This window comes from Ochotona curzoniae, unplaced genomic scaffold (genome assembly GCF_017591425.1).
Source record: "Ochotona curzoniae isolate NIBS_2020 unplaced genomic scaffold, NIBS_Ocur_1.0 contig_2321, whole genome shotgun sequence".
Lineage (NCBI taxonomy): Eukaryota > Metazoa > Chordata > Mammalia > Lagomorpha > Ochotonidae > Ochotona > Ochotona curzoniae.
In genome coordinates, this window is record NW_024465421.1 from 1,061,227 (window position 1) to 1,085,199 (window position 23,973).

The following is a 23,973-nucleotide window of genomic DNA, read 5'->3' on the forward strand; positions in this document are numbered from 1 at the left end:
CATTGGATGCAAAAGGACATCACAGGTCAGAAATGGGATCTGGTTACGTTACCTGCTGATGCTGCATGAAACTAAGCTACTGACTACCACCCTATCGGGGGTCTCAGGACCAGGCGTATGTGACCGGCTAACAGAGAAAACCTCTGAATGGCCTATGTCTAACTAACTGAAAACCTACAGGTATTTATGATCCACCATGACTACACCATGCGTATTTGTTTAAGGTTGGCATTTACTTTTTAAATTAAGATATGATGTTCAGAATAATGAGACTGACAAAAGTCAGGGATGGGGCAAGATTAAGTGTGGGAAATAGAAATGGGTTTCTTTTCTGGCACATGACATGAGCAAGAAGCAAACCACCTGAGGCTGAAGCCAGCATAGAGGAAGGAAGTTAGTACAGATGGCTGAGGTGGGGTACAGGACTGGGCTGGGAGCGAACATAAAGTCACATATGGGTTGGTAGCCAATTCTCTTCGCTGGGGGCCCCAAATCTGCTCTTGGCAGCCCTGGCCTTACCTGAACGGGAGTTGTAAGGCAGGCAGTGCTTGTACCCAGAACTGGATGGGTTGGGCAGAATCTCATTATTGGGGGCCCCTAAAACCCAGGCAGGAGTTAGGTCCTTATGTTCTGGAAACAGGGAGCTGCTGAAAGTTTCAGAGAAAACAAAAAAACAAAAAACAAATCAAAACGTAATCCATCAGATCGATCTGACAAACTTGTGGGTCACGGACTGCAGGGTAGGATGGAATCCAGGCAGAGCTTCGAGCCCAGAGGAGCAGTCAGCAAGCAGGTTCCTAGGCAACGGGGCTTGACAGGCTTGGAGACAGAGATGGAGGGGCAAACAAGCGATGAGAACCACCGCACATGTCAAACGAAGGACACACAGCCCTTAGCGGCCAACTCACCACAAAGAACTAAGGACTAGAGCTACGTGAAACATGGCGAGCGCACAGTGGCCTCAAGTGACAGTAGGATGTCCAGACATACGCAGGAGGGGACAGTCAGGAACCTGAGACAGGAGATGAAGTGAGCAAAACAAGACAGGAAAGGATAAACCAGGGGATGTCGGCGTAGAGAAGACTTTTCATTCTAGGAGGAAATACTTAGACACAAGTATCTGCTCGGCTCTCAGGCACTCTGCAAACAGAGCAATGAGCTGAGGTGAGCTAGGGAGTCTTTGCCAACGTCACACTTCGCAGGACACTTCAAGAACCAAAAACAACAGCATGGCAACAGCTTTTTGCTCCTGACAATTATGCTGATTCTGCAGACAAGATCATTGCTTTCTCATGAAAGGGGCAGGCACTAAATGGGAGAAAAGAAAAATATACTTCTTCATTGTATTCGGGATCACTTAAAAAATCTAATTAATTCTCCCTCTACTCTTAAAGCTGACAAGTTTTTTTTCTTTTTATTTTGAAAAAGCTTTATTTATTTTTATTGGAACAGCAGATTTAAAGCAGAGACAGAGAGACAGAAAGATCTTCCATCCACAGGTTCACTTTCCAAGTGGCTGCAACAGCCAGAGCTGAGCCAATCTGACGTCAAGAACCAGGAGCCTCTTCCAGGTCTCCCACATGGGTGCACAGTCCCAGGGCTTTGTGCCATCTTCCACTGTTTCCCCAGGCCACAAGTAGGGGAGCTGGATGGGAAGTGGGGGAGCTGGAACATGAATCAGTACCCATATGGGATCCTGGGAAATGCAAGACGTGTCTTCAGACTTTAGCACATTGTGCCTGGTCTGATAAGATCTTTCTTGTATCCTAGGGAAACTGGCCAAGGGGCCTTGGATCCTGTACATGGGAAGATCTGGGAAGAAGTGGACACTGTTCTCACGCACGCCCAGGACTCTCATGGGTCAGTTTTACCCAAGAGGAAAACTGGAGACAATGGAGGTCACAAAGATATGAACTGCACTCCTGTGACTAACGGCTGCCCAGATGTTAGCACGGGCAGGCTGGAGAGTCTGCAGAAAGGACTCAAGCCTGGATGAGCAGGTGATCTTGCAAGGTTCCCTGCAGCCTTGGCAGTCGAGAGTAACACCCCCATGACTAACAGATAACACGGCGAGTCAGATGTGGGCAGCCTCGCCTGGAGCTTGGCTGAATGACCTCTGAGAGCTCAGCCTCAGTGATGGGATGCAAGCACTTCTCAGCACTTCTACCAACCGCTGGCCGAACCAACCAATACCAAATGTACCCTTTTCCCCACGTGCAGGACGGCTTGGCATACGTACCAAATTTTGTTGTATGCTTCTAGGCATTCCGGCTTAACATTGTGAACTGAAACAAAAAGAAAAGCCCACGACAAACTTAGGAACAAAAGGGGGAGAGAAGAAAAGCCAACCGTGAGGCCAGCACGTTTCTCACTCACACTGTATCTTGTACAGACTGCTTGTTTCTCTTTTGGCCAGGAGATTGGAGTGAGCATCTTTTCTGGGATCGACCTTCCGGACGAACAAGGATTTCAGCCAGCTGTCTTCTTTTGCTTTGTTACTGGAAGATGTCAATCTCCTGCGGAAAAGACAAGAAAGCAACCTGAGTCTAGTCAGACACACACAGACTGGCATTTCCAGGACCGGGCCTATGGCACACACTGTTACATTTATAACGTATGCTTTATTCCACAAGCATGCAAGGAACAGATTCTAGGCACTGTTCTAGATCCTGCAATTCAACAGAAAGCTAGAAGGCTGCTGCCAGAGGCTGGCATGGCATGGGCAGCTTTTGGTTTCATGGGTACAAAGTTTCAGTTTGGGAATATGAAAAAGTTCTGAAGATGGGTGGTGGTGACAGAGGCAAAATACTGTGAATATATATTACAAATACTTAAAATGATACATTTTACTGTATTTCACTTTTATAAAGATTTCATTTGGAAGCAGCAATAGTTGTATGTTAGCAGTGCGGTTAATGCCATTGAATGAACCACCTACCAATGGTTAAGTAGCAAATCTCACATTTATATACAGATATTACCACGATTTAAAAATGTGAAAGAAAATATACAGGAAAAATGAAATTAGTTCTGTCAAAACTTATTTTACCTCTGGTTCAAATTGGGTAGAGGTAGTTAACATAGTGGTTAAAAACCTGTCTTAGATCTGGCGTGATAGCTTAGCGGCTAAAGTCCTTGCCTTGAAGGCGCTGGGATCCCACATGGGTGCTGGTTCTAATCCCAGCAGCTCCACTTCCAATCCAGCTCCCTGCTTGTGGCCTGGGAAAGCAGTTGAGGACGGCTCAAAGCCTTGGGACCCTGTACCCGCATGTGGGAGACCTGGGAGAGGCTCCTGGCTTCGGATTGGCTCAGCTCCGGCCATTGTAGTCACTTGGGGAGTGAATCAACAGACAGAAGATCTTCCTCTCTGTCTCTCCTTCTCTCTGTTTATCTGACTTCTTGTCTCACAGTGGACCAGCTGGGGTAGGTTCTTTGTTCCGGTTCCTGACTCCAGTTTCCAGCAAATGCAGACTTTGGGAGGCAGCAGGCATGGTTCAAGCAACTGGGTTCCTGTCACTCCTGTGGAAAACCTGACTAGTGCCGGCTGCTGGTCCTGCCTCCCAGCCCAGGGCTTGGCTGTTCCAGTGTCTGGAGTAAACCAGCGGATCAGGGTTCTGTCTCTGTTTCTCAAATAAATAAAAACACTCCCCTTTTTTCTTTACTTCTATACCTCATTAACTTCAGAATCAAGATTTTTTTAATTGTCCAAAAAACCATCCTAAGAATATCTACTTCATTAATCCATACTGTGTTAATTTTCACTTCATACCGACTTTCTATTGTATGCGCTGATAAATTACACTGAAGTAACAAACTGTACTTAATGGTCATGAATCTGCAGGTGCACCTTTAGCTCTGAAGAAGGCCTGTGAGTGGAATTCAAACTTGTCACAACTTGCCTAGAGGGCAGTGTGGCCTTATGATACCAAAGTGCCTTTCGGATCGATAATCCCACTCGCAGTTATGTCCTACGTATTTGCACAAGCACACCATGCTGAATTCACAAAAACAATAATTTCTATTTCTTCATTTCCAGTTTTCTCCTGGTAGAGGCCATCTGAATATCCATAAGTAAAAGAGGAGACCCCAAAGTTGAAACGATGCAACCATGCAAGAGAATGAGGTAGCCCCACAGCCACTGCTGCGTTGGTGTGTCTGAGACAAATGACACAGGACAAGCTGGCACAGAACAGCGCCATGTTCCTACAAGCCAACCTGCCTTGGGCACAGATCAGCTGCTGTGTTCCCACAAACCAACCTGCCTGGGGCACCGATCAGCTGCTGTGTTCCCACAAACCAACCTGCCTGGGGCACCGATCAGCTGCTGTGTTCCCACAAGCCAACCTGCCTGGGGCACCGATCAGCTGCTGTGTTCCCACAAACCAACCTGCCTTGGGCACAGATCAGCACTGTGTTCCCACAAACCAACCTGCCTGGGGCACCGATCAGCTGCTGTGTTCCCACAAACCAACCTGCCTTGGGCACAGATCAGCACTATGTTCCCACAAACCAACCTGCCTTGGCAGAGGTCACAGCCTGGCAATGTGACTGGCAAGGGGTGTAGGGAAAGCTTTATCCTTTTCACAGAGGGACTTTCTGGCCTACCCAAAAGATTTCTGTAAATTATGCTATTCATAACAAAAATGCACTAATTATCTAAAAGTGCACATTTTGGAACTCCTTCTATAGGCAGTGCGCTATGATGACTGAAAACATTAAAACATGGCAATCTCGTCGCGACTCGCCAACCCTTTCCAGGTTCACACGGCCAGTGAAATGACAAACTGCATCTTCTTCATCAATTTCCTGATCCACAGACGGCCAGACTTCCTTCATCTACAGCTCATGCATTCGGACAGAGGCATCAGGTCATGGCCATCACCGCAGAAAGTTAGCGGTTTCCTTCTGTTGTAATGATCCCTCTCCTACCACTACCCTGATCTCTGCAGACAGCCTTGCATATTCCCGGATGGCTCAATTGCAGAATGCAGCTTTTCGAATTCATGCCCCTTTGCGCAACCCAAGGCAATCGCCACCTCTGGCCAGAGCCATTACCACATGCTTTTCGTAGTTTTTTTTTTTATCTTTGTTCTGTTACACAAAGCATCTCTTTTTGTCCGTCCCTGCATAGATCGTCTAGGGACAGGGATGCGCTAGGGTTCCAAACAGCCAACACACACACATACACACACACACACATACGCTGAGCTCAGCCACTGCTTCATGAGACTGCATGCTGATAGGCTAGTGGGACCGAGATCCTGGCACCTCTGAGACACCGCTTTCTGCAGACCGTTTTTCATGTGTATAGTAGACTTGCTTACTTAACAAACTTCCCACCAGACTAACGTACAAGGAAAACAGAGTAGCCTCAGGTATCAAGGAAAGGGACCAGAAACTTAAACAAGAGAAAAAAAAAATCACGAGAGCTAAGTCCCCAGGAGATGGAATCGAGCAAACTGCTAGTACTTTTTCATGGCTCTGTTTAGAGATAAGAGTAGCTTGGGTCTGGCATGCTGGCTCAATGGACAAACCTTCAACTTGCAAGCACTGGGATCCAATGTGGGTACCGATTGTTGTTCTGACTGTTCCACGTCCCATCCAGCTCCCTGCCTGCAGCCTGGGAAAGCAGTGGAGGATAACCCAAAGCCTTGGGACCCAGCACCCGCACAGGAGTCCCGGAAGGGGCTCCTGATTGCTGTGGTAGAATCAGCTCAGCTCCGGCCATTGCGGCCATTTGGGAGTTGAACCAGAGGACGGGAGATCTTTCTGTTCCTCCTTTTCTCTGTAAATCGATCTGCCTTTCCAGTAACAATAAATCATAAAAAAAAAATTAAAAAGAGTAGTTTAAGTTTCACACTGCATTAGTGGCTTCCGTTTCAACTTGCTGTTTTACTGAACAAACATTACAGAACAATACTTTAAATACGCATTTATTTAAAAGGTACAGTGACACAGAGAAACACACCCCAGAAGAGTAAGAGAGAGGGGGAAAGAAGAAAGGAGGGAAGAGAAGGAAAGAGGGAGAGAAGGAAAGAAAGGAGAGAGTGCCTCAATCTGCTACTTAGAGGCACATCAGCTGAAAACTGGATACAAAGCACAGTAGGCGTGACTGGAACAGGCCAACTTGGGTACCACTTGACTGTTTCAACGTTTTCATTAGGAGATACATTCAAGGGAGATGTAACATGGGGAAAAGATCTCTTTTTCGCCCTTGTTCCTCTTTACCCATCTCTCAGGACACCGCCAGTAACACTTTAATGAATTTTTTTTTATTGTTATTAACATTGTATTATGTGATACAGTTTTATAGGCACTGGGGATTCCCCCCACCCCTCCCATACCCCTCCCCCCATGGTGGATTCCTCCACCTTGCTGCATAACCACAGTTCAAGTTCAGTTGAGATTCCTTCCTTGCAAGCACATACCTAGCATAAAGAATTTTATCAACCTCTTTTTACTAGTGCTTTTAGGACTATGTTTTCTCTGTAAGAAACACTGCACGTGCTGGCAATAGTTTTGGTATTTGTTCAGTGAGTCTGTTGCTTTTTAATCTTTGAAGGACCTTAGTTTTTTTTATATGTCTTAATCATCACTTATAGAAAACAGTATTCATCCATACTGTGTAAATTTGTAAGTTCACATGCTTAATGCTTTTATCCGGTTGCTAGTTGTCTGGAACAACAGCCCATTGTTTTTCTGAATTAAAGGAAGGCATTAAGAGGAGAAATTATTCCTTAGGAGTGGGTATTGCGCTCAGAAGGCTAAGCCGGTACCTGTGCTGCTGGCATCCCATACTGGAGCGTCAGACTGAGGCTGGCTGTTCCCCGCTTCTCTCTGTTGCTCTGTGCCTTCTAAGTAGATAGAAACACTTAAAGAAATGTTCTAAAAATATACTTAGGACAATACCTGGATATATGGCAGTAGACTGAAAAAATTTTTTTAAAGACTTACTTGTTTTTATTGGAAAGGCAGATTTACAGAGAAAAGGACACACAGAGAGAAAGATCTTCCATCCTCTGGTTCATTCCTCGGGTAGCTGTAATGGCTGAAGCATAGCCAATCTGAAGCCAGGAGATTCTTTCCAGGTTTGCTACTGAGGTACAAGGGTCAAAGACAGTGGGTTCACTTCCCAAACAGCTAACCAAGGTTAGGCCAGGCCAGTGTTGGGAGCCTGGAATCCCATCCTGCCCTCCTTTCCCAGGTATACTGGTAAAGAACTGGATCAGAGGCAAACCAACCAGGACTTGAACTGACACTCATATGGAATACCACCTCCACAGGCAGTGGCTTAACCCACTGTGCTCAACACCTGCCTCTGTTTTCAACTCACTCCTTATTAAAGCAAAGAAACTCAAGTTTTAGAAGGTAATTCTTCAAATAAACCATGGTGAAATTGATTTCAATGAAATTAGAAATGTTCATTTATTTAAAGTGTTTCAAACATCGTATGTGCAGGTATTTCATGTCTAATATCAATGCAGCAACTGGCATTATATAAAATTAGTGGTGCATAAAATACAAAGTAGGAAGTTTTAAGGTTTATTGATGACACTTTGGATAATTCCAAAGTGTGCTTAGTTTAGATTTTAAACTCACTAAACAGAAATCATGGTTTTGAAAGATTTTGGCTAAATTAGTCATAGGGGCTTTAGAAATAACAACGATAACAATTAAGAACACAATGCACTAAAACTATCTAGAAATATTACCCTAGGAAGTTTCCTTAGAAATATTAGGGGCTGGTGCTGTGGTTTAGAGGGCAAAGCAATGGCCTGTAACGTTGGCATCCCAGTTTGTCCTGGCTGCTCCCTCTTAACGTGCCTGGAAAAGTACAAGGGGACAGCCTACATCCTTGGGCCCCAGTACCCACCTGGGAGGACTGGACAAACTCCTGGCTGCTGGCTTTGGTCTGGCTCAGCACTAACCATTGCCACCACTGGGGAGCGAACCAGTGGATGGAAGATCTCTCTGACGTTTCCTCTCTGTAATTCTGACTTTCAAGTAAATCAATAAACCTTTAAAATCGATCATCGTAAAGGCAAACACCAATAGTAAATTTTTAATATATCCTTCCAGAAATAAACATATAGGACACCTACGTACTTATTAGGCTTTAATTACTATAGCATTTACTACTTTAGAAGGAAATAAAGTGTTGCCAGGTTATATCTGCAGGAGAAAGATCCACAAAATCTTCTCAGAATAAGCCTTCTTATCATCTTACAACTCAAAAGGTAATTAAAGAATCACAAATTTCTGCCAAGGACTGGACTAAGCAATGTGTCTGTCTTCTCATTCAATGCCTACAACCATCCACAACGTAGGTATTATTACATTTTAAAGATTGGCTCAGACAGGTCCAACAATTGGAGCTAAGCGGCAAAGTAAAAATATGAGCCTAGATATAACTGCAAACTTCAATCTAGTTTAACTATTATCTTTAAAGATTCACTTATTTATCTGAAAGTCAGGGATACAGGGAGCGAGGGAAGAGATATTTCCATTGGCTGGTGAGAGAGACCCTTCATCCGCTGGCTCACACTGCAAATCACACCAGCCAGGGCTGCGCCAGATGAAAGCGAGGAACCTGGAACTCCAGCCACATCTCTCATGGGAGTGTAGGAGCCCAAGGATTTGGGCCATCTATTACTGCTTTCCCAGGAATAGTGACAAAGAAATGGAACAGCCAGGACTCAAGCCAGTGACCGCATGGGATGCAAGACCCGTTGTGCCACTATACAGGACCAAAGCATTATTATAATTGAGCATGCAACCCATGTTGTAATAATAGCAAAGGGAACTGCCTTAGGGTGGGAAAATAAGGAATCTAGACATGTTTTGTAAACTAAATATGCAGAACAAGGATGAGATTAGAAAATACGCATCACAGGACACACACACACACAGGTGTGTCTGCTTATGAACTTGGCTAGCAATATCCTGGACAAATGGAAAAATCCAGCCCTGAATTATCCTCAATTGACTGTCAAACTTTGAAATTGTTTGTGAGTGGTGTCAGCTGACCAGAATTGCTTCATGTGCCCAGTCCATGGGGCCATTCAAGCTGAATCGCAGAAGGGGGTAGGCATAGCTGTGCCAACAGCTGGCAGAGGCTTCTTGAGCTACAAGTCTTTGAAAGGTCCGATATATGGTGTTTCAAAAAGCTTGCAGAAAAATGAATTAAAAGTATGAGTTTATTTTTAGGGCAGATTTTTTAAAAAGTAAATGAAAATATGCATATTAGGAAAAAACATTCATGGACTTCAACTTTTTTTTTAATGATTTATTTATTTTTATTAGATATACAAAGAGAGAAGGAGAGACAGAAAGAAAGATCTTTTGTTCCTTGGTTCACTCCCCAAGTGGCCTCAATGGCTGAGCTGATCTGAAGCCAGGAGTCAGGAGCCTTCTTCGGGTCTCCCTCATGGGTGCAGGGTCTCAAGGCTTTGGGCCATCCTCTACTGCTTTCCCAGGCCACAACAAGGGAGCTGGATGGGAAGTGGAGCAGCTGGGACAGGAACCTGTACTTATTTGGAATCCTGGCGGGTGCAAGGTGAGAACTTAAGCCACTAGGCTACCATGCTAAGCCCAGACCTCCAAAAATTTAACTCAAAAATTTTAAAGCAGATATGCTCTAGTCTTTTTTTTTTTTTAAAGAAAAAAATTAGAGGCAAAGAGAGGAGAGTGCCCGCCCCTACATCTTCCCTTGGGTTGAAGTTAGGGCCCAAAACCTCAATCCAGGTGTCGGACATGAGTGGCAAGGTCTCCGGTACCAGTGGCCCCTCCCTGCTGCCTCCCAGGGCGTAGCACCAAGCTGGAGTCAGCGGCTAGAGCTGAGTCCAGTGTGAGACCAGGGTGTCTTGAACACCCACTTTTCATTCTGTTTTTCCATGAGCTCTTTGAAATCTCCTCCCACGTTGGGTGGCACATCGCAGAGGGCAGGAAGCAGCACATGTTACAAAACAGGGGATTTTAAATAGAAACAGGAGTGACGTGTCAGGCTCTGGGGATACCCAAACGATTCAGTTTGTGCAGTCTCAGAAGAATTCAGTGGGTTTCCTTGAATACCACAGCCTTTCACACACACACACACACACACACACCCACACACACACACTGTAGGATCTCAGGGCATGGCCTGGGAAAAACCTCTGTAGACAGTTTGGCTCCATCCTGGAGGGCAAGTGAGACAGCTGCACAGGGCAGATGAAAACTGTGGTCAAAGGGGATAGCATGGGGCGTGGATCATGAAATGGGTCCATCCTATTTCTGGAAGAGTAAAGAATGCGGGGAGGTAGACTGGAGTGGGAAGACAGTAGGGCAGAGGCCGGAGGGCAGGGCGCCAGGTTGTTCGATTCCATCCATGCCCATCAGCTGGACTTTGTCCCAAACATGATGCAATGCCAGCAAGTTTCCAAAAAAACAGCTGAGTGTAAAAAAAAGAAGCCTGGCAGTGACAGGTGACAGCAGCAGGAAGGGCAGGTCACATGGATGCTTCCCACTGGGGGGTCCTGCCCAGCAGTACCCCACACACAGGGAGCGGTCACTAACTCTCACTGCACGGCCCAAAAGGATGGCGGCAGGGAAAGGAACACGTCCAGGGGTTCTGGAGTGAGAAGACAAGACACACGTCATGACCGCATGTGGAGGACGGCGTTAATGGAGGGGCAGGAGGAAACAGATGGGAGAACAAGTGGGGGAAGTTGGGAGTGTTCTGTGGATGTGACAAGGACACTAACACATGAGCAACAGCAGTAGGGGAGCTGGGGTGGGGGGCGGACTTTGGAATTCTCAGGGCAACGCTAACATTTTGCATATTTAGAAAGGTATTGTGAAAAAAAAAAGTTTCTTCTGTAAATTTAAAGCTATCCTGAAATTTTTTTTTTTTTTAAAAGAATGTGCTGCTGTTTAATCAGAACACAATAAAAAGGAGAAAAACACACTTAACACTCAGGTGTCCGGATGAGGCGGCAGTAACACCGAGGCCTTCAATCACCCGATCTTCAAATATTTACTGACTGCGTCCTGCACATGCCAGGTTTTGGGCCAGTCTGAGGACACAAAGATGAACAAAGCTGGCCTTGACATCACAGAGCTGTTTGCTGCTGCATAACAAACTCCATCCAAGCCCAGTGTGATGCCGGCACAAGGTGGTGGCTGGGACCACAATCCCCTTGGGGAAGATGGGGCCCAACTCACCGAGGGACTTATTAGAGACTTTGAAAGATAAAAAGCGGCTGTTTGATGGGTGTTTGTGGGAGGAAGGCTAGCTTACACAGGGCTCAAGCACTGCTCAAAGCCAAAGAGCGTGCAACTCCGTGGACGGCAGAAGCACGGGCCAGGGAAGCAGGTGGCTGACGAAGGACCTGCTCCCGAGGTGGACTCCTGCGTTCACCCCAAAAGTCCGTCTACCACACTGTGCTACATATATGCTCCCCTGTTTCTTCACTTGGGAAAGCTCCAGAGAAGCTGATACAGTGCAATGAAGACCTCTATGCCTTGTATGTGGATTAAAACTATCAAAGTTTCACATTTTAAATGGTCTCTGCTTTGACAACACAGTGTAGGCGCAATCCTTTACTCTCGAATGTGCCGGCATGTATCTCCCAAGGACAAAGACAAAATGAACACTCTCATCCCTCTTAACACAGATGCTCCGGCAACATCTAATGTTTATTTCCCAATAAAATGCCCCCAGTGTCTCCCCAAACTGTTTTTACAGCTTTTCTGGGCAGGGTGTGGAAGAGGGATCAGGATCACCACTCAAGCCTTGCATCACAATGACGTTTCTAACACAATGCGTCCTCTGAGCATTCCTTCACTGCTCCCTCAAGTCTCCAAGCCCACCTTCTTAGCAAGAAGACAAGTGCTCTGCTGAGGGCTGAGCCCAGGGCAACGCGGATGGAGCAGGTGGCATCAAGACGCACTGTGGCCAGACACTGCAGCCAGACAGTGACAGATCGCGTCAAGGAGAATGGGGCGATGGGCTTGCGTGACAACCCTGCATTTCTGGACTGGGCCACTTGCATGCAGGGTGTGCTACAACTGGAAGTGAGAGAGGAAGCAAGAGGGGGCAGCCTTGGGAGCAGGAAAAGAAGTTAAATCTTGGTTACTGCTTGCACGCCGAGTGCCTGTGGCACGCGAGTGTTAGGTGGGCCTGATGCCAAGCAGAGCTAAGGAAGATGAGCTGGCAAATGCGCAGACAGGGCTGTCTCCCAGAAAAATGTCCTCCTCCTTTCCAGAAACTGATCATCCAAGGTCATCTACAATACCCCAGCTGGCAGCGCCTGGCACAGCTGACCCCTTTCCTTGAAACACCTGCCCACTGCCACACAACAGTGACCTTGCCGCCTGCCTTTTCCCAGTATCTCGTGCTGGCTCCCTCTCCTAGATCCAGCCTGTAAATATTGACACACCTCAGCCCCTTCTCTGCCCACACTCTTTCTTCAAGCAATCTCATCCATCCCTTTTGAATAGGAAAATTTTCAATCGATCCCAGAACAGTCTAACGAAACTCAAGCGCCAATCAGCATTTAGCCTTCCTATCACTGTGGGCTCCCAAACGTTACCTGCAATCCAGGCTTCTCCTTCAGTCACATGGTCAACTGCCCACTTCATTTGAACGGCAGGCCTGGCCGTCTCACAACTTTACCAGGGTCTAAACTACTCCGAATCCTGTCTGCCCCTCGGCTCTCTGAACTACTAGCTAGTTGCTGCCTGGCCTTGAGACCTTATCTTGTTTATACTGACATTTCCTAACAGCCAACAGAGCAACAGGTGCCCATGCGCAAGGAACAAACAACACTTAGCAAACACAGCCAGCCCCGCTTACCTGGCTGATGCTACCTCCTCCCCAAAGCCAAACACATCTCTTAAACACAGTCTGGATGATGTCAGATGGCATTGATGGCCCTCGGTGTGTCCTGTGAGATGTGGAACCATCTAGCCCTGTTCCTGGCCACTACTCCTCCAGCCAACACCCCTTTCACTCGCAGATTCTGTCCTGCCCTTCTCGTGGGTTTCCAGTAGTGCCTGCCCCTCACTCGGGTCTTCCACACCCACTGACCCTTCAGGTCTCAGCTGAATGGCACCTTCTCAGAGGGCCAGATATGAGCTCACACAGGTGTCTGTGAGTGACCACGGCAATCATGTCCCGTCCCCTTCAGCAGAGCTTCGAGTTCGTCCTACACACGCACCAGTTGGCAGAAATCAGTGACTCAACCGAATCAAGGCTGAGTCCTAGAGGATGGCTTCAATCGGGGCAGAGTGGAGACCAGGCAGGAAGCAGCAAATGGACCAAGCAGGTCAGAGATAAGGGTTCCAATGTCAACGAGGCTTGACCCTAGTGGGAAGCGGAGGTACGGGGGCAAACCCAGTTCAAACCCCTTTTACTGACTCCGTAACCTTGCGTAACTTGGGTAAACACACGGGGTAAATATTTTCAGTTTTAGTTGCCTCTTGCGAAAACGAACAAAACAGAAATTTCACAGGTTCATATTGCTGTGTGGAAAAAACCCACATAGGCGATCAACGACCATAAAAATAACGCCAACCTGTCAATCAACTTGAAAACAAACACCAAATTTAAATGCAAGCGTGAGGAGGGGTTTCCAAAAGCATGCAGAAAATGTAATTTAAAGATAAAGTGGGACTGAGGGGGTGGGGCTAGTGTTGTGGCATAGTGGCAAAAGCACTACCAGCATGCACAAGTTCTCATCCCGACTGCTCTACTTCTGATGTGGCTGATGTATTCTGTTAGCAGGGATGCTAACAGGCCCAGGAAAAGCAGCAGAAGACGGCTCAGGTGCTTGGGCCCCCTGCCATCCACCTGGGAGATCAGGATGAAGCTGCTGGTTTGGGCTTGGCCCAGCCGTGGTTGTTGAGGCTATGTGGGGGAAAGTTCTCTGTCTCTCTTTCAAAAGAAATCTTTAAAAAGATGCTAAGTGTTCCACGAACTTTCCAAAGTCCCATCATAATCCGCACAACTTGCAGAGCAGGTGTAAGTTGGCTGAGTCTGAAGGTTGTGAAAGCGGATTCAAACACCTTTTACCATATGTGTGTCTGTGTCTCACCCTCTGGCAGATCCGTATTACTCAGCGCCAGCACAGCAGCAGCAGCAGCAGCAGCAGCAGCAGCAGCAAACAAACTACCATAGGAAAGCTAAAGAGCAAATCTACAGGTAGGTTAACAGGGGCTTTGTTTAACGTGGAAATGCCAAGGGGACAGATGCTGTTGCAAAACAAAACCAAAAGGCTCCAACACGAAACCCCTACAAATACTTCATCCTGATTACTGATCAAGTGACTTCGCTGAGTGACAGCCTGGCTCTCGCACCCCCTCTTCCACCGAGGGGGTCCCCGGCACCAAGCGCTCCTGCCCGGCTTCCAGTGACCCGGCCCCCCTCTGCAGACACCCGGCACGCCGCGTGCAGACCCCACGCCTCAGGCGCGTGCTCTGCCTCGGCCCACACTCGGGTCACAGTCCAGCAGGCCCCCGCGGCAGGGCGCGCGGACGTGGCCTTGGCGCGGGGCAGGCCGGCGCCTCCCGCGGCGAGGGCGGAGCTGCGCGCCCCGGCCCGTCCCCGCCGTGACCTTGAGCCCGGTGGGCCGGGAGGCTCTCCGCCCTCGACGAGGCCCCAGCGCGGCCTGCCGAGCCCCGCTGCCTGCCGCCTGCCGCCTCTGCTCCGCGGCTCGCCCTTGGCACTGGCAGCCCGGCGCGCGACGGGGAGTGCCGCGCGCCGGGCCGGGATGGAGACCCGCCGCCCCAGGAGCGCGCGCCCTTCGGCCCCGCAGGCGGCCCCTCCCCGGCCGCTCCCTGGTGCGCGGCTTACCGGAGCCTGGGCAGGAGGCTGCGAGGCGCGGCTCGTTGCAGGAGGCCTCCGAGCGAGGCCGCTCCACGGGCGCGCAGCACTCGGAACGCCATCTTGCTCCGGTTCCTGGGCTCCCGCCGCCCGGGCGCCTCCGCTGACGCCGCCGCCGGACCCTCCCCCGGCGGGGCCCGACCGGGCTGGGGCGGGGCGCGCTCCTGCAGTGCGGGGCACGGCTGCCAGGGGGAGCCGCTCCAGGCCGGCGCGGAGCGCACCAAGTTCACGGCAAGGGCACAAGGGGTGCCCTTGGGCAGGAGAGCGTGGCATGCAGGGCTTGAAACCACAAGAAGAGCCTCGCTGTGGCTTAGACGGCCCGGGAAGGAGAGAGGCTGGTCCCCGGATGATTTGAAAGAAATGTTTCATTACCAAGAAGGGGTTACACTGTTAACAAAAACGTTCTGGGTAGAGAAGCAAGTTCTCCTGTAGTCTCGGATGGCATAACCGTGTTGCTGTTCGTTTCAGTCCAGGGGCGTAAACCATGAGGTGTCACGTCCAGGGTGGGTGGGATGTACCCGTGCCAGAAAGGGGTGGCACACAGAGGAAAGGGGGGCACACGGGGAGCATGTATGTAACCCGTGCTGGCTGGGAAGCGAAGAGTGTCCCCAAAGGAAGGTGGGTTGGTCAATAGGAGGGCATCCGTATCAGAAGACACGACTTCATCCCTGAGCAAGGGACTGGAAGGCACTACGAAGGGTACCCTCCTCAAGGTTAACAGCCGTGAACCGCAGTCCGGGGGGGGGGGGTGCACAAGGCATGCAGGAGGGGAGCGGCTGCAGCAGAGGTCAGGGAAAGTGGCTCAAGGCTGGGCCAGTCTCCGCGTGGGGAGTAGGGCGAAGGTGGATAGCAGGAACAGGCTTTTTCGGCCTTGGACCTCTCTCTCCAGCTGGTCATCTAGGAGGCCAAGCTCCGCTGGCGCCAGGCATCACCAGGGAGGACAGAAAGGTAGCAGTAAGGGTTTGCCCCAGCCCGTTCCCCTGCAAGCCGGTGAGAAGGGAGCCCCAGTGCTGTGTGTGTGTGTGTGGCTGTGGGCGGGATTACTGATCTAGACTCAGCGAGGCCGTGGAGACCCAAAGGGCCAGGCGGAGGAGAGCTCAGTCCTGCAGAGAAGGAGGAGGCACATGCAGGCCGCATGCCTCAAGCGTGGAGGGCGCCAGCCTGCCCCGCGCCAAGGCCAAGTCCGCCGCCGTGCCCCGAGTTCTCAGCTCTGTCTGATGAGACAAACGCTGTCAAGTCCATCCCACTGAAAGGTCACTGGACACTTCTTTGCTGGCCTTGCTGCATTTTCCTTCTGCACTGTCAGCCTGACCTGGGAGTTCCACTAAATTAGTGCTTTATATCGCAGGGAGGGCGCAGTACTCATTTCTCAGGTGTGGCAGCGTGACGGGGCTCAAAGCTGTTAGGACAAGCATGCCGTCTCCCTGGAGCTGTCTCTACACTGAGATTTTCAGGAAAGAGCTGTTTGAAGTGGTACATTACGGGGTATACTTCAGCTTGTATTTGAGACGGCTCGGACTCAATCGCTCAGCTGTGGCACAAGCCTGCGGCTCATTGCACCACCTGGGGAAGCCAACCAGGCGCTCTGGGGAATGCTAGGCTAACGGGTTCCGCACAGCTCCACCTGCTGGAAACCCAGAGGCTTTCCTGGTACAGGGTTTAAGTGATACGACTTTTTACAACTCATTTTCTACATATCCACGCAGTTATTAAAAAAAAAGCTGAAGGTGTCCACAGGCACACTGACTATTTCCGCCTTGGAACTGTTCATCTCAGAAGGAAAACACAATTTTTTAAAAACTTATTTTTCTTCCTGTTGTCGATGTTGCTTTATGGCTTTTCATTTTTTAAGGGGATGTATAGTAACTGTGTAATGGACTGTCACATCCAGATGTGAGGATACAATGCAGCATGCATCTCTACTTCCAGACAAAGATGGACTCTCAATGAAACGCTAAATCTATCTTGACAACAGGATGCTGGGCTCTGTGCCACTGTTCATATCGACAATATCAGGATACGCTTAAATAGCAGAATGATGGACTTACGACTGCTTATGAAGGACTACCCCACTGTAATGATATAGGGGAAATCAGTGGGATGGAGGGGATCTGGGGAGAAGGAAGGGGGAATTTCAGAGCCTGTAGAACAGCATCACAAAACAATAAAATATTTTATAAAAAAGAAGAAATTTTGTTTTTAGTACCTATTATCAAAAATATTCACTGAATGCAGTTGCGTTTCTATCTAATGGAATTCTTCTCCCAAACAGAATTTCTCAAATAAGCCCAAGATTCCCAGGAACAGCAGCAAAAAAATAGGACATCTTCTAAAACAGATCGCTAGGCACACTCAGTGTAACATAAGTTATGTTTACTTAAGAGAACTTGAAACTGGATCATAAGCTCTTACAAAAACAAAATTATAGCAAGACCTTTACCTCATTCACCTTTAGCTATTTCATAAATACTACAGGTGACAGTGGACGGTCTGTGATGAAAAGCAGGCAGCTCTCATTTCCGCAAAGCCAAGGGGTCCGTCTCTCTGGCTCCTCCTTCAAGGGGCCGAGATCTGCAGTTCTTTCAGGCTTTGGGTCACGTGGGTGGTTTCCTCACTGAGTGGACTCTCCAGGTAGGTGGTGCCCGCGCAGGGCTTCCCCGTCACCGGGTCTATCACCCTGCCCACTTTGAAAATGATCTCGGCCAGTTCGTGCTTCACGTGCTTTGTCCGGGGCACGGGTAAAGCTTTCAGGAGCACAATATCCCCGACCGTGCACTGCTCAAGGGCATCGTGGGCAAAGTAGGTCTTTCTCTTATTGAAGTACTGTGGAGACAAAGGCACAAATCAGGAGCTCCCCTCTGGGATCAGGCAACGTGGGGTAGACTATGGCAAAGCAATGGAAAGGCACAGAGAACAAGCCGGGACTTGGGGGGGCTTGGGGGGAGGGGAGGAAAGATGAGGTGCTTACAGAGACTCCTGGTACAAGTGTGAGGATGTGCCAGAGCTGAACTTGTCATGGAGCTTTCGAGCAATTCAGCACCCCGGCTCTAGGACCGTCCCTTCCTACCTTCCTTCCCATTATCTTTTTCCAGTCTATGAGAATGCCACATTCTCCATCAGCTGTTTTACTCCAGATAAAGCTATCCACACCCCTCGGAGGAGGGGTGGGGGTGCGTGGCCGGTGGGCAGTATAAGGCATGCGAAATTGCTTGGTCTGACACTGTAAAAGCCACTGTAGGTAGAATTTGCAGTTTTGTAAAATTTATAGCAAGCTATTTTTTTTTTAAAGATTTATTTTTATTGAAAAGGCGGATATGCAGAGAAGAAGAACCATTGGCTTCTGTCCAATGGTTCACTCCCCAAGCAGCTGCAACGATCGGAGCTGAGCCAATCCGAAGCCAGGAGCCAGGAACTTCCTCCAGGTCTCCCATGTGCGGGTGCAGGGTCCCAAAGCTTTGGGCCATCCTCGACTGCTTTCCCAGGCCACAAGCAGGGAGCTGGATGGGAAGTGGGGCCGCCAGGATTAGAACCGGCGCCCATATGGGATCCCAGCATGCTGAAAGCGAGGATTTTAACCTCTATGCTATCGTGCCAGGCCCCAGGCTAATTTTTTTAAGTTGATAACTTTATATGGTCCATGAATGACAACACGAACATCCAATGGTCCTGAGTAGACAAAAGGTTCCCAACCCTTAAACCTTCTAATGTACATAAAGTACTTGGCTCTGAGTTTGCCTCCAAGAACTATAAATAAGTTCAAATAGTAACTAGAAGCATGTCTTCTTTGGAACAAGACTACTTGTTGTATCAGGTACTGAGAAAAGGAGAAAAACATGTTTGGGGCTGGCACTCTAGCAAAACGGGTTAAGTTGCCACCTGAAGTACTAGCATCCCACATGGGTGCAAGCTCTTCCTTTAAAATGTTGATGATGTTTCTAGAGCTGAGAAGGATGGATGCCCATGTGGACCACTGATTAGGGTGGGAAGGGTTGAGGAATGGAGGAAAGTGAATGAGACAACTGTTTCCACTTTTTTTTTCCCTTCCTCTATCTGGAGGAATGGAGCAGGAGAGAGGGCTTCTCCCAGCAGGCTAACTTCATCAGTAACAGGTGCAAATTCTGTTAGCGGCTGCTCCACTTCTGACTTAGCTTCCTGCTAATACATGCGGGAGGGCAGCCAGAGGATGGCACAACTGCTCGGGCCCCTGCGCCCATAGGAGAGATCCTGAAGATGCTCCTGGCTTCAGCTTGGCCCAGCTTTGGCCCTCCTGATCATCTGGGGAGTGAACCAGTGACAGGAGCTCTCTCTCTCTGTCTCTCCTATGTAACTTTGCCTTTCAAATAAAATAAGTGTTAAAGAAAGCTCAGGGAGGTTAAATGACACGCACAGCTGGTAAACAGGAATCACTAATTCTTTTTTTAAAGATTTATTTATTTTTATTGCAAAGTTAGATATACAGATAGGAGGAGAGAGAGGAAGATCTTCCATCCGTTGATTAACACTCCCCAAGCGGACGCAATGGCCGGAGCTGAGCTGATCTGAAGCCAGGAGCCCAGAGCCTCTTCTGGGTCTCCCACGCGGGTGCAGGGTTTCAAGGCTTTGGGTTATCCTCCACTGCTTTCCCAGGCCACAAGCAGGGAGCTGGATGAGATGCAGGGCCATACGGGATTAGAACTAGTGCGCATATGGGATCCTGGAGTGTGCAAGGCAAGGACTTCAGGTGCTAGGCTACCACGCTGGGCCCAGGAATGACTATTTCAACCACGGTCTCCTAAGACCAGCAGTCTCACCCCCCATTCTTCAGTGGGCTCTACGTTTCTGCTCTTACATAAACAGCTTTCCTAACTACCTGTGCACGTGTAACATAGCACCCTGCTCCTTCCTGAAATCTGCTTTCTCCCGACTCCAACTCAGAGCTCTCTCTCTAATTCAGTCCTTATCACTTCCATCTTGAAACTTGTGCAGGACGTTCCATTGCCCATTCCCACCCTTTGCTTTCTTTCTGCTTAAAGAAGGGAAGCCAAGGCACAAAGCATCTCAGTGCAGCTCCAACTGTCCTGGCCATTCCCATGGGGAACAGTGCCCGGGCTCAACCTCGCCTAACCATCGGCTGGCTGTTCCTTTTAGAATTTCCTGCTTTCCGATGGCAAACTTCCCTAACCTGCTCCTCATCCCTGGAGTGACCTTCCTCCCTTGGTTCTCTGGACAGAACGCCAAGCTTCAGCCTCAATGTCTGCTAAGAGGGGTTGGCTTTCCTACAGCAAGCTGGGAGGAAAGGATGTGGTGTCCTACACGGTCCCCCGTTGTACTCTGCACACAGAAGGACCACAACAGTTAGCAGACTGAACTGAAATAAATGAACCTTCTGTGGTCCTGGCACGAGAGGGTGAACCACATTACATCCACTGACCAGCACGATGCTTTGGCACACTTTTGCCAGCTGGGAAATGTCTTTCTGCTCACAATTTAATCCAAGCAGGCGATTTATCAGCGCCACTTGAACACAGGAACGCTGTTGGGACCAGCGTGATGGCTCAACAGGCTTATCGTCCATCAGGGCACCGGTTTGAGTTGTGGCTGCTCCACTTCCGATGCCAGCTCCCTGCTTATGATCTTTGAGAAAGCAACAGAGGATGGTTCAAGTCCTAGGGCCCTTGCACTCATGTGCGTGTTCCAGAAGAAGCTCCTGGCTCCTGGCTTCAGATCAGCTCAGTTTCAGCTGTTGTGGCTATTTGGGGACTGAATCAGTGAATGGAAGAGCTCTTTCTCCTTTTCTCAGTAAATCCGCCTTTGAAATAAAAATGAGTCATTCTTCAGAAGGAAAGAAAACACGGCAGGTCCTTACCTTTAATAGATAGGGATCCAGGACAAGCCTGGTGACTCTTACTTTAGCAGTTTTCTGCATTGCTGTCCCAATCACCTTCCCCACAATCCACTTGGCGTGGACAGACGAACGGATAACTGACATTACGTGGCTCTGGTCACCTGAAACGCAAATTTCAAGTTTAATGTTCTGGTGGTGAGACTCGCCAAAAGAACTACCGAAGTTCAAAAACAGGGTTTGTTGGTTTTCTAGAGTCACACTTTACACATGCTTCATATTCCCAAATTTTCTTCCACCTCACCCTTTTGAATATGCAATGTCCTTAATTATTCAGCTCCCCACCAGGTTTATTAGTTATTATTATTCAAGACACACACACAGAGGAAAGAAGGGAATTTCCAGTAGCTGACCCACTCCTAGACGTCCATCACAGCCAGGGTTAGGCCCGGCTGAAGCCAGGAAGCAGGAACTAAATTGCGGGGTTCTGAATCGGACAGGAGTGACCCAAGGACCTGGGCCGGGGTGCTCACTAGCAGGACTGAGGGCTCACCCTGTCTGCGATGGAATCATCTGGAGCATTCAACTACTGTACTATAACCTGCTTTAACCTCAGTGTCCAGACCACCAGGGCCTAATCATACCCGTGCTTCAAGGAAGGTGCTTAATGGGGCAAATGAACGTTGGCTGGCACTGCTGAGAGTCCCTTCTCCCTCAAGGCTCACGGCCCCGCCACTGGCAAGCAAGCCAGCCCTTGGAGGAGTGGCCTCCCCTGGGACCCAGACCTTGACCTTGGCACCCACAACACCACTCCACTAGCGCAGCAGCACTGGCAAAGCAGCTCTCCACACACACAGCACTCCCGCACCCGCGCAACAGCTCCTGACCACCCCATAACCCGCGCAGTACCCCACGAACTGTGCAGCACCTTAGGACCTGCACAGAACCTCACGACCCGCGCAGCTCTCCTCTCCCCACGCAGCACCCCACGACTCGCGCAGCACCCCATAACCCAGCAGCACCCTACGACCCGCACAGCACCCCATAACCCAGCAGCACCCCACGACCCGCACAGCACCCCATAACCCAGCAGCACCCCACGACCCGCACAGCACCCCATAACCCAGCAGCACCCCACGACCCGCACAGCACCCCATAACCCAGCAGTACCCCACGATCCGCACAGCACCCCATAACCCAGCAGTACCCCACGACCCGCGCAGCACCCCATAACCCAGCAGCACTCCTCGACCCGCGCAGCACCCCATAACCCAGCAGCACCCCTCGACCCGCGCCAGCAGCCCACGACCCGTGCAGCACCCCATAACCCAGCAGCACCCCACAACCCGCGCAGCACTCCTCTCCCCACGCAGCACCCCACGGCCCGCGCAGCTCTCCTCTTCCCGCGCAGCACCCCTCGACCCGCGCAGCACGTCACGGCCCGCGCAGCACCTCACGGCCCGCGCAGCAGCCCACGACCCGCGCAGCAGCCCACGACCCGCGCACCACCCCATAACCCAGCAGCACCCCTCTCCCCACGCAGCACCCCATAACCCAGCAGCACCCCTCGACCCGCGCAGCACTCCTCGACCCGCGCAGCACCCCACGACCCGCGCAGCACCCCACGACCCGCGCAGCACCCCACGACCCGCGCAGCACCCCTCTCATGCAGCACCCCTCACCCGGGCTCACCTCTCAAGCCCACAGCCCAGGTTCGCAGCCACCGAGCGCGGGCCGCAGCGTGCTTGCGTCACGCCGCACGCAGGCTCCGCCCCGGAAAGCTCTGTTCATTGGCAGGAGTTGGCCAGGACTCCGCCCACTTCCTTTCTCCCTGTGTGCCCGTGGCGGCTCGTTGTCTGGTCGCCTACACCTTCTGAGGCATTGGGCATTGAAGCAACGGGGTGGCAGTTGGAAAGGAGGTATAACTCTTTTTGGTGTTAAAGAATGGTGGCATTAAAATTTTTTTTTTTTACAAGAGATTGTTATGTGGGGTACCATGTTACATGTTTAGTTACATGTGTATACACTCGTTTTTTCTAATACGAATCACAGCAATACACGGGACATTAAGATGGCAGTCACCCGCCTGCTCAATAGAACTGTTTCTCTATCTCTAGCCCTAAAATAAATGATGTTTCCCCAGTGTTAGTCGTTGCGGAGATTTAGGGAATGAACCACTGGGTGGAAGATTGCCCTGTGCGTCTCCCTGTTACTTTCCCTTTCAGAAAAATATTTTTAAAACATCATGTTCTACCTCATTCTTCTGGGCCAAAGATAAAGAAGTAAAAAAAAAAAAAATGGGAACATAGCAAATTTTAAATACAGGAATTGAAAATCGGAATCATCAATCCTCTGGCTGCTTTCAAGATAAATGTCTGTAGGTCTTTGTTACTGATAAGATTGTAGGTGTTATTTCTGCAGACGAGGGAGCTGGCAGGGTAATCTGGTGCATGTGTGGGTTGGGACTGACATTTTCTCAAGGGCAGACTGGGAGTGTATGAGGCGCTTTGGAAATTGCTCAGAGCAACAACAAACACTGCCAGACTGCTAGGTCTGACAGTTTGAGGGTCTAAGCACAGGCGGGATTTTTTTGCTCTTGAGACAGTTTAGCAGCTGGTCAAGGAAGGCGGGGAAAACAAGCACTCATTCAAAGAGCAAAGTTCTGGGACCACCACTGCAACGATTGAGGGGGGAAAAAAAAGTTTTCTTTCTGCTGAGTTCTGAGGTTGATGCTACAGTCCTCAGAGAACACTGGGAAATATAGAGTCCCTATGAGAGGGAGAGGCATCCCGGTACAACGGGCTGTCTGCCTCAAACTAGGTGCAGCTCCTGTAGAATTCTAACACGGTAAACTAAGCAATTAGAAAAGTCATAGGCAAATGAGGCAGAGTTAACATGTGGTCCAACAGTGTTTAATGAAATTGGAAAGAGGAATGTGAACTTTTTCTGTTTTTATTAAACAAATCTGAATGGCCGATTTCATGGTCCTCGGCTTATGGACAGGCTTCCTGTCAATGCTGTGAGAGACGTGCTTTCTGTGGACTATTGGGGTGTGGTGCTAGACCAGCAAGGGGTACAGTACTCAGAATCCCCTGAAAACTGCTTACGACTCAGAGTCTACACTTCAACCCGTGGATTCCAGCTCAGTGTGCGAGGCCCAAGAATGTGCTTTTCCCAAATTAAAGAAGACAATCGGATGAACAATGCCAGAACCTCAGCCCAGGAGAGCAACCACCTGCAATTTCTCTTCTGTGACACATGAGGCATAAGGCATGGGACATAAAAATTC

The 23,973-nt window shown here is 49.5% G+C and overlaps 2 protein-coding genes across 3 annotated transcripts in view; both read right to left on the reverse strand.

The window, feature by feature from the left end:
• The window catches only part of NIPSNAP2 (nipsnap homolog 2), a 31,003-nt gene extending 16,052 nt beyond the window's left edge, over positions 1–14,951 (reverse strand). Inside the window, exons 1-3 of one of the 2 annotated variants that reach the window (XM_040972771.1) lie at positions 14,834–14,951; positions 2,377–2,516; positions 2,240–2,285 (exon numbers count right to left, since the gene is read on the reverse strand). In XM_040972771.1, the coding sequence (XP_040828705.1) occupies positions 2,240–2,285; positions 2,377–2,516; positions 14,834–14,925 (278 nt within the window). In that variant the 5' untranslated portion in view covers positions 14,926–14,951. The remainder of the gene's footprint in view (positions 1–2,239; positions 2,286–2,376; positions 2,517–14,833) is intronic. The other variant, XM_040972772.1, reaches the window with a different exon arrangement.
• A 1,887-nt stretch (positions 14,952–16,838) lies between these two features.
• MRPS17 (mitochondrial ribosomal protein S17) lies at positions 16,839–22,449 on the reverse strand. The gene is made up of 3 exons (XM_040973776.1): positions 22,377–22,449; positions 20,709–20,848; positions 16,839–17,686 (listed from the first exon to the last, which is right to left on the reverse strand). The coding sequence occupies exons 2-3, from the start codon at positions 20,829–20,831 to the stop codon at positions 17,420–17,422; spliced, it is 390 nt and encodes a 129-aa protein (XP_040829710.1). The 5' UTR covers positions 20,832–20,848; positions 22,377–22,449; the 3' UTR covers positions 16,839–17,419.
• Between the last annotated feature and the right edge of the window lie 1,524 nt (positions 22,450–23,973).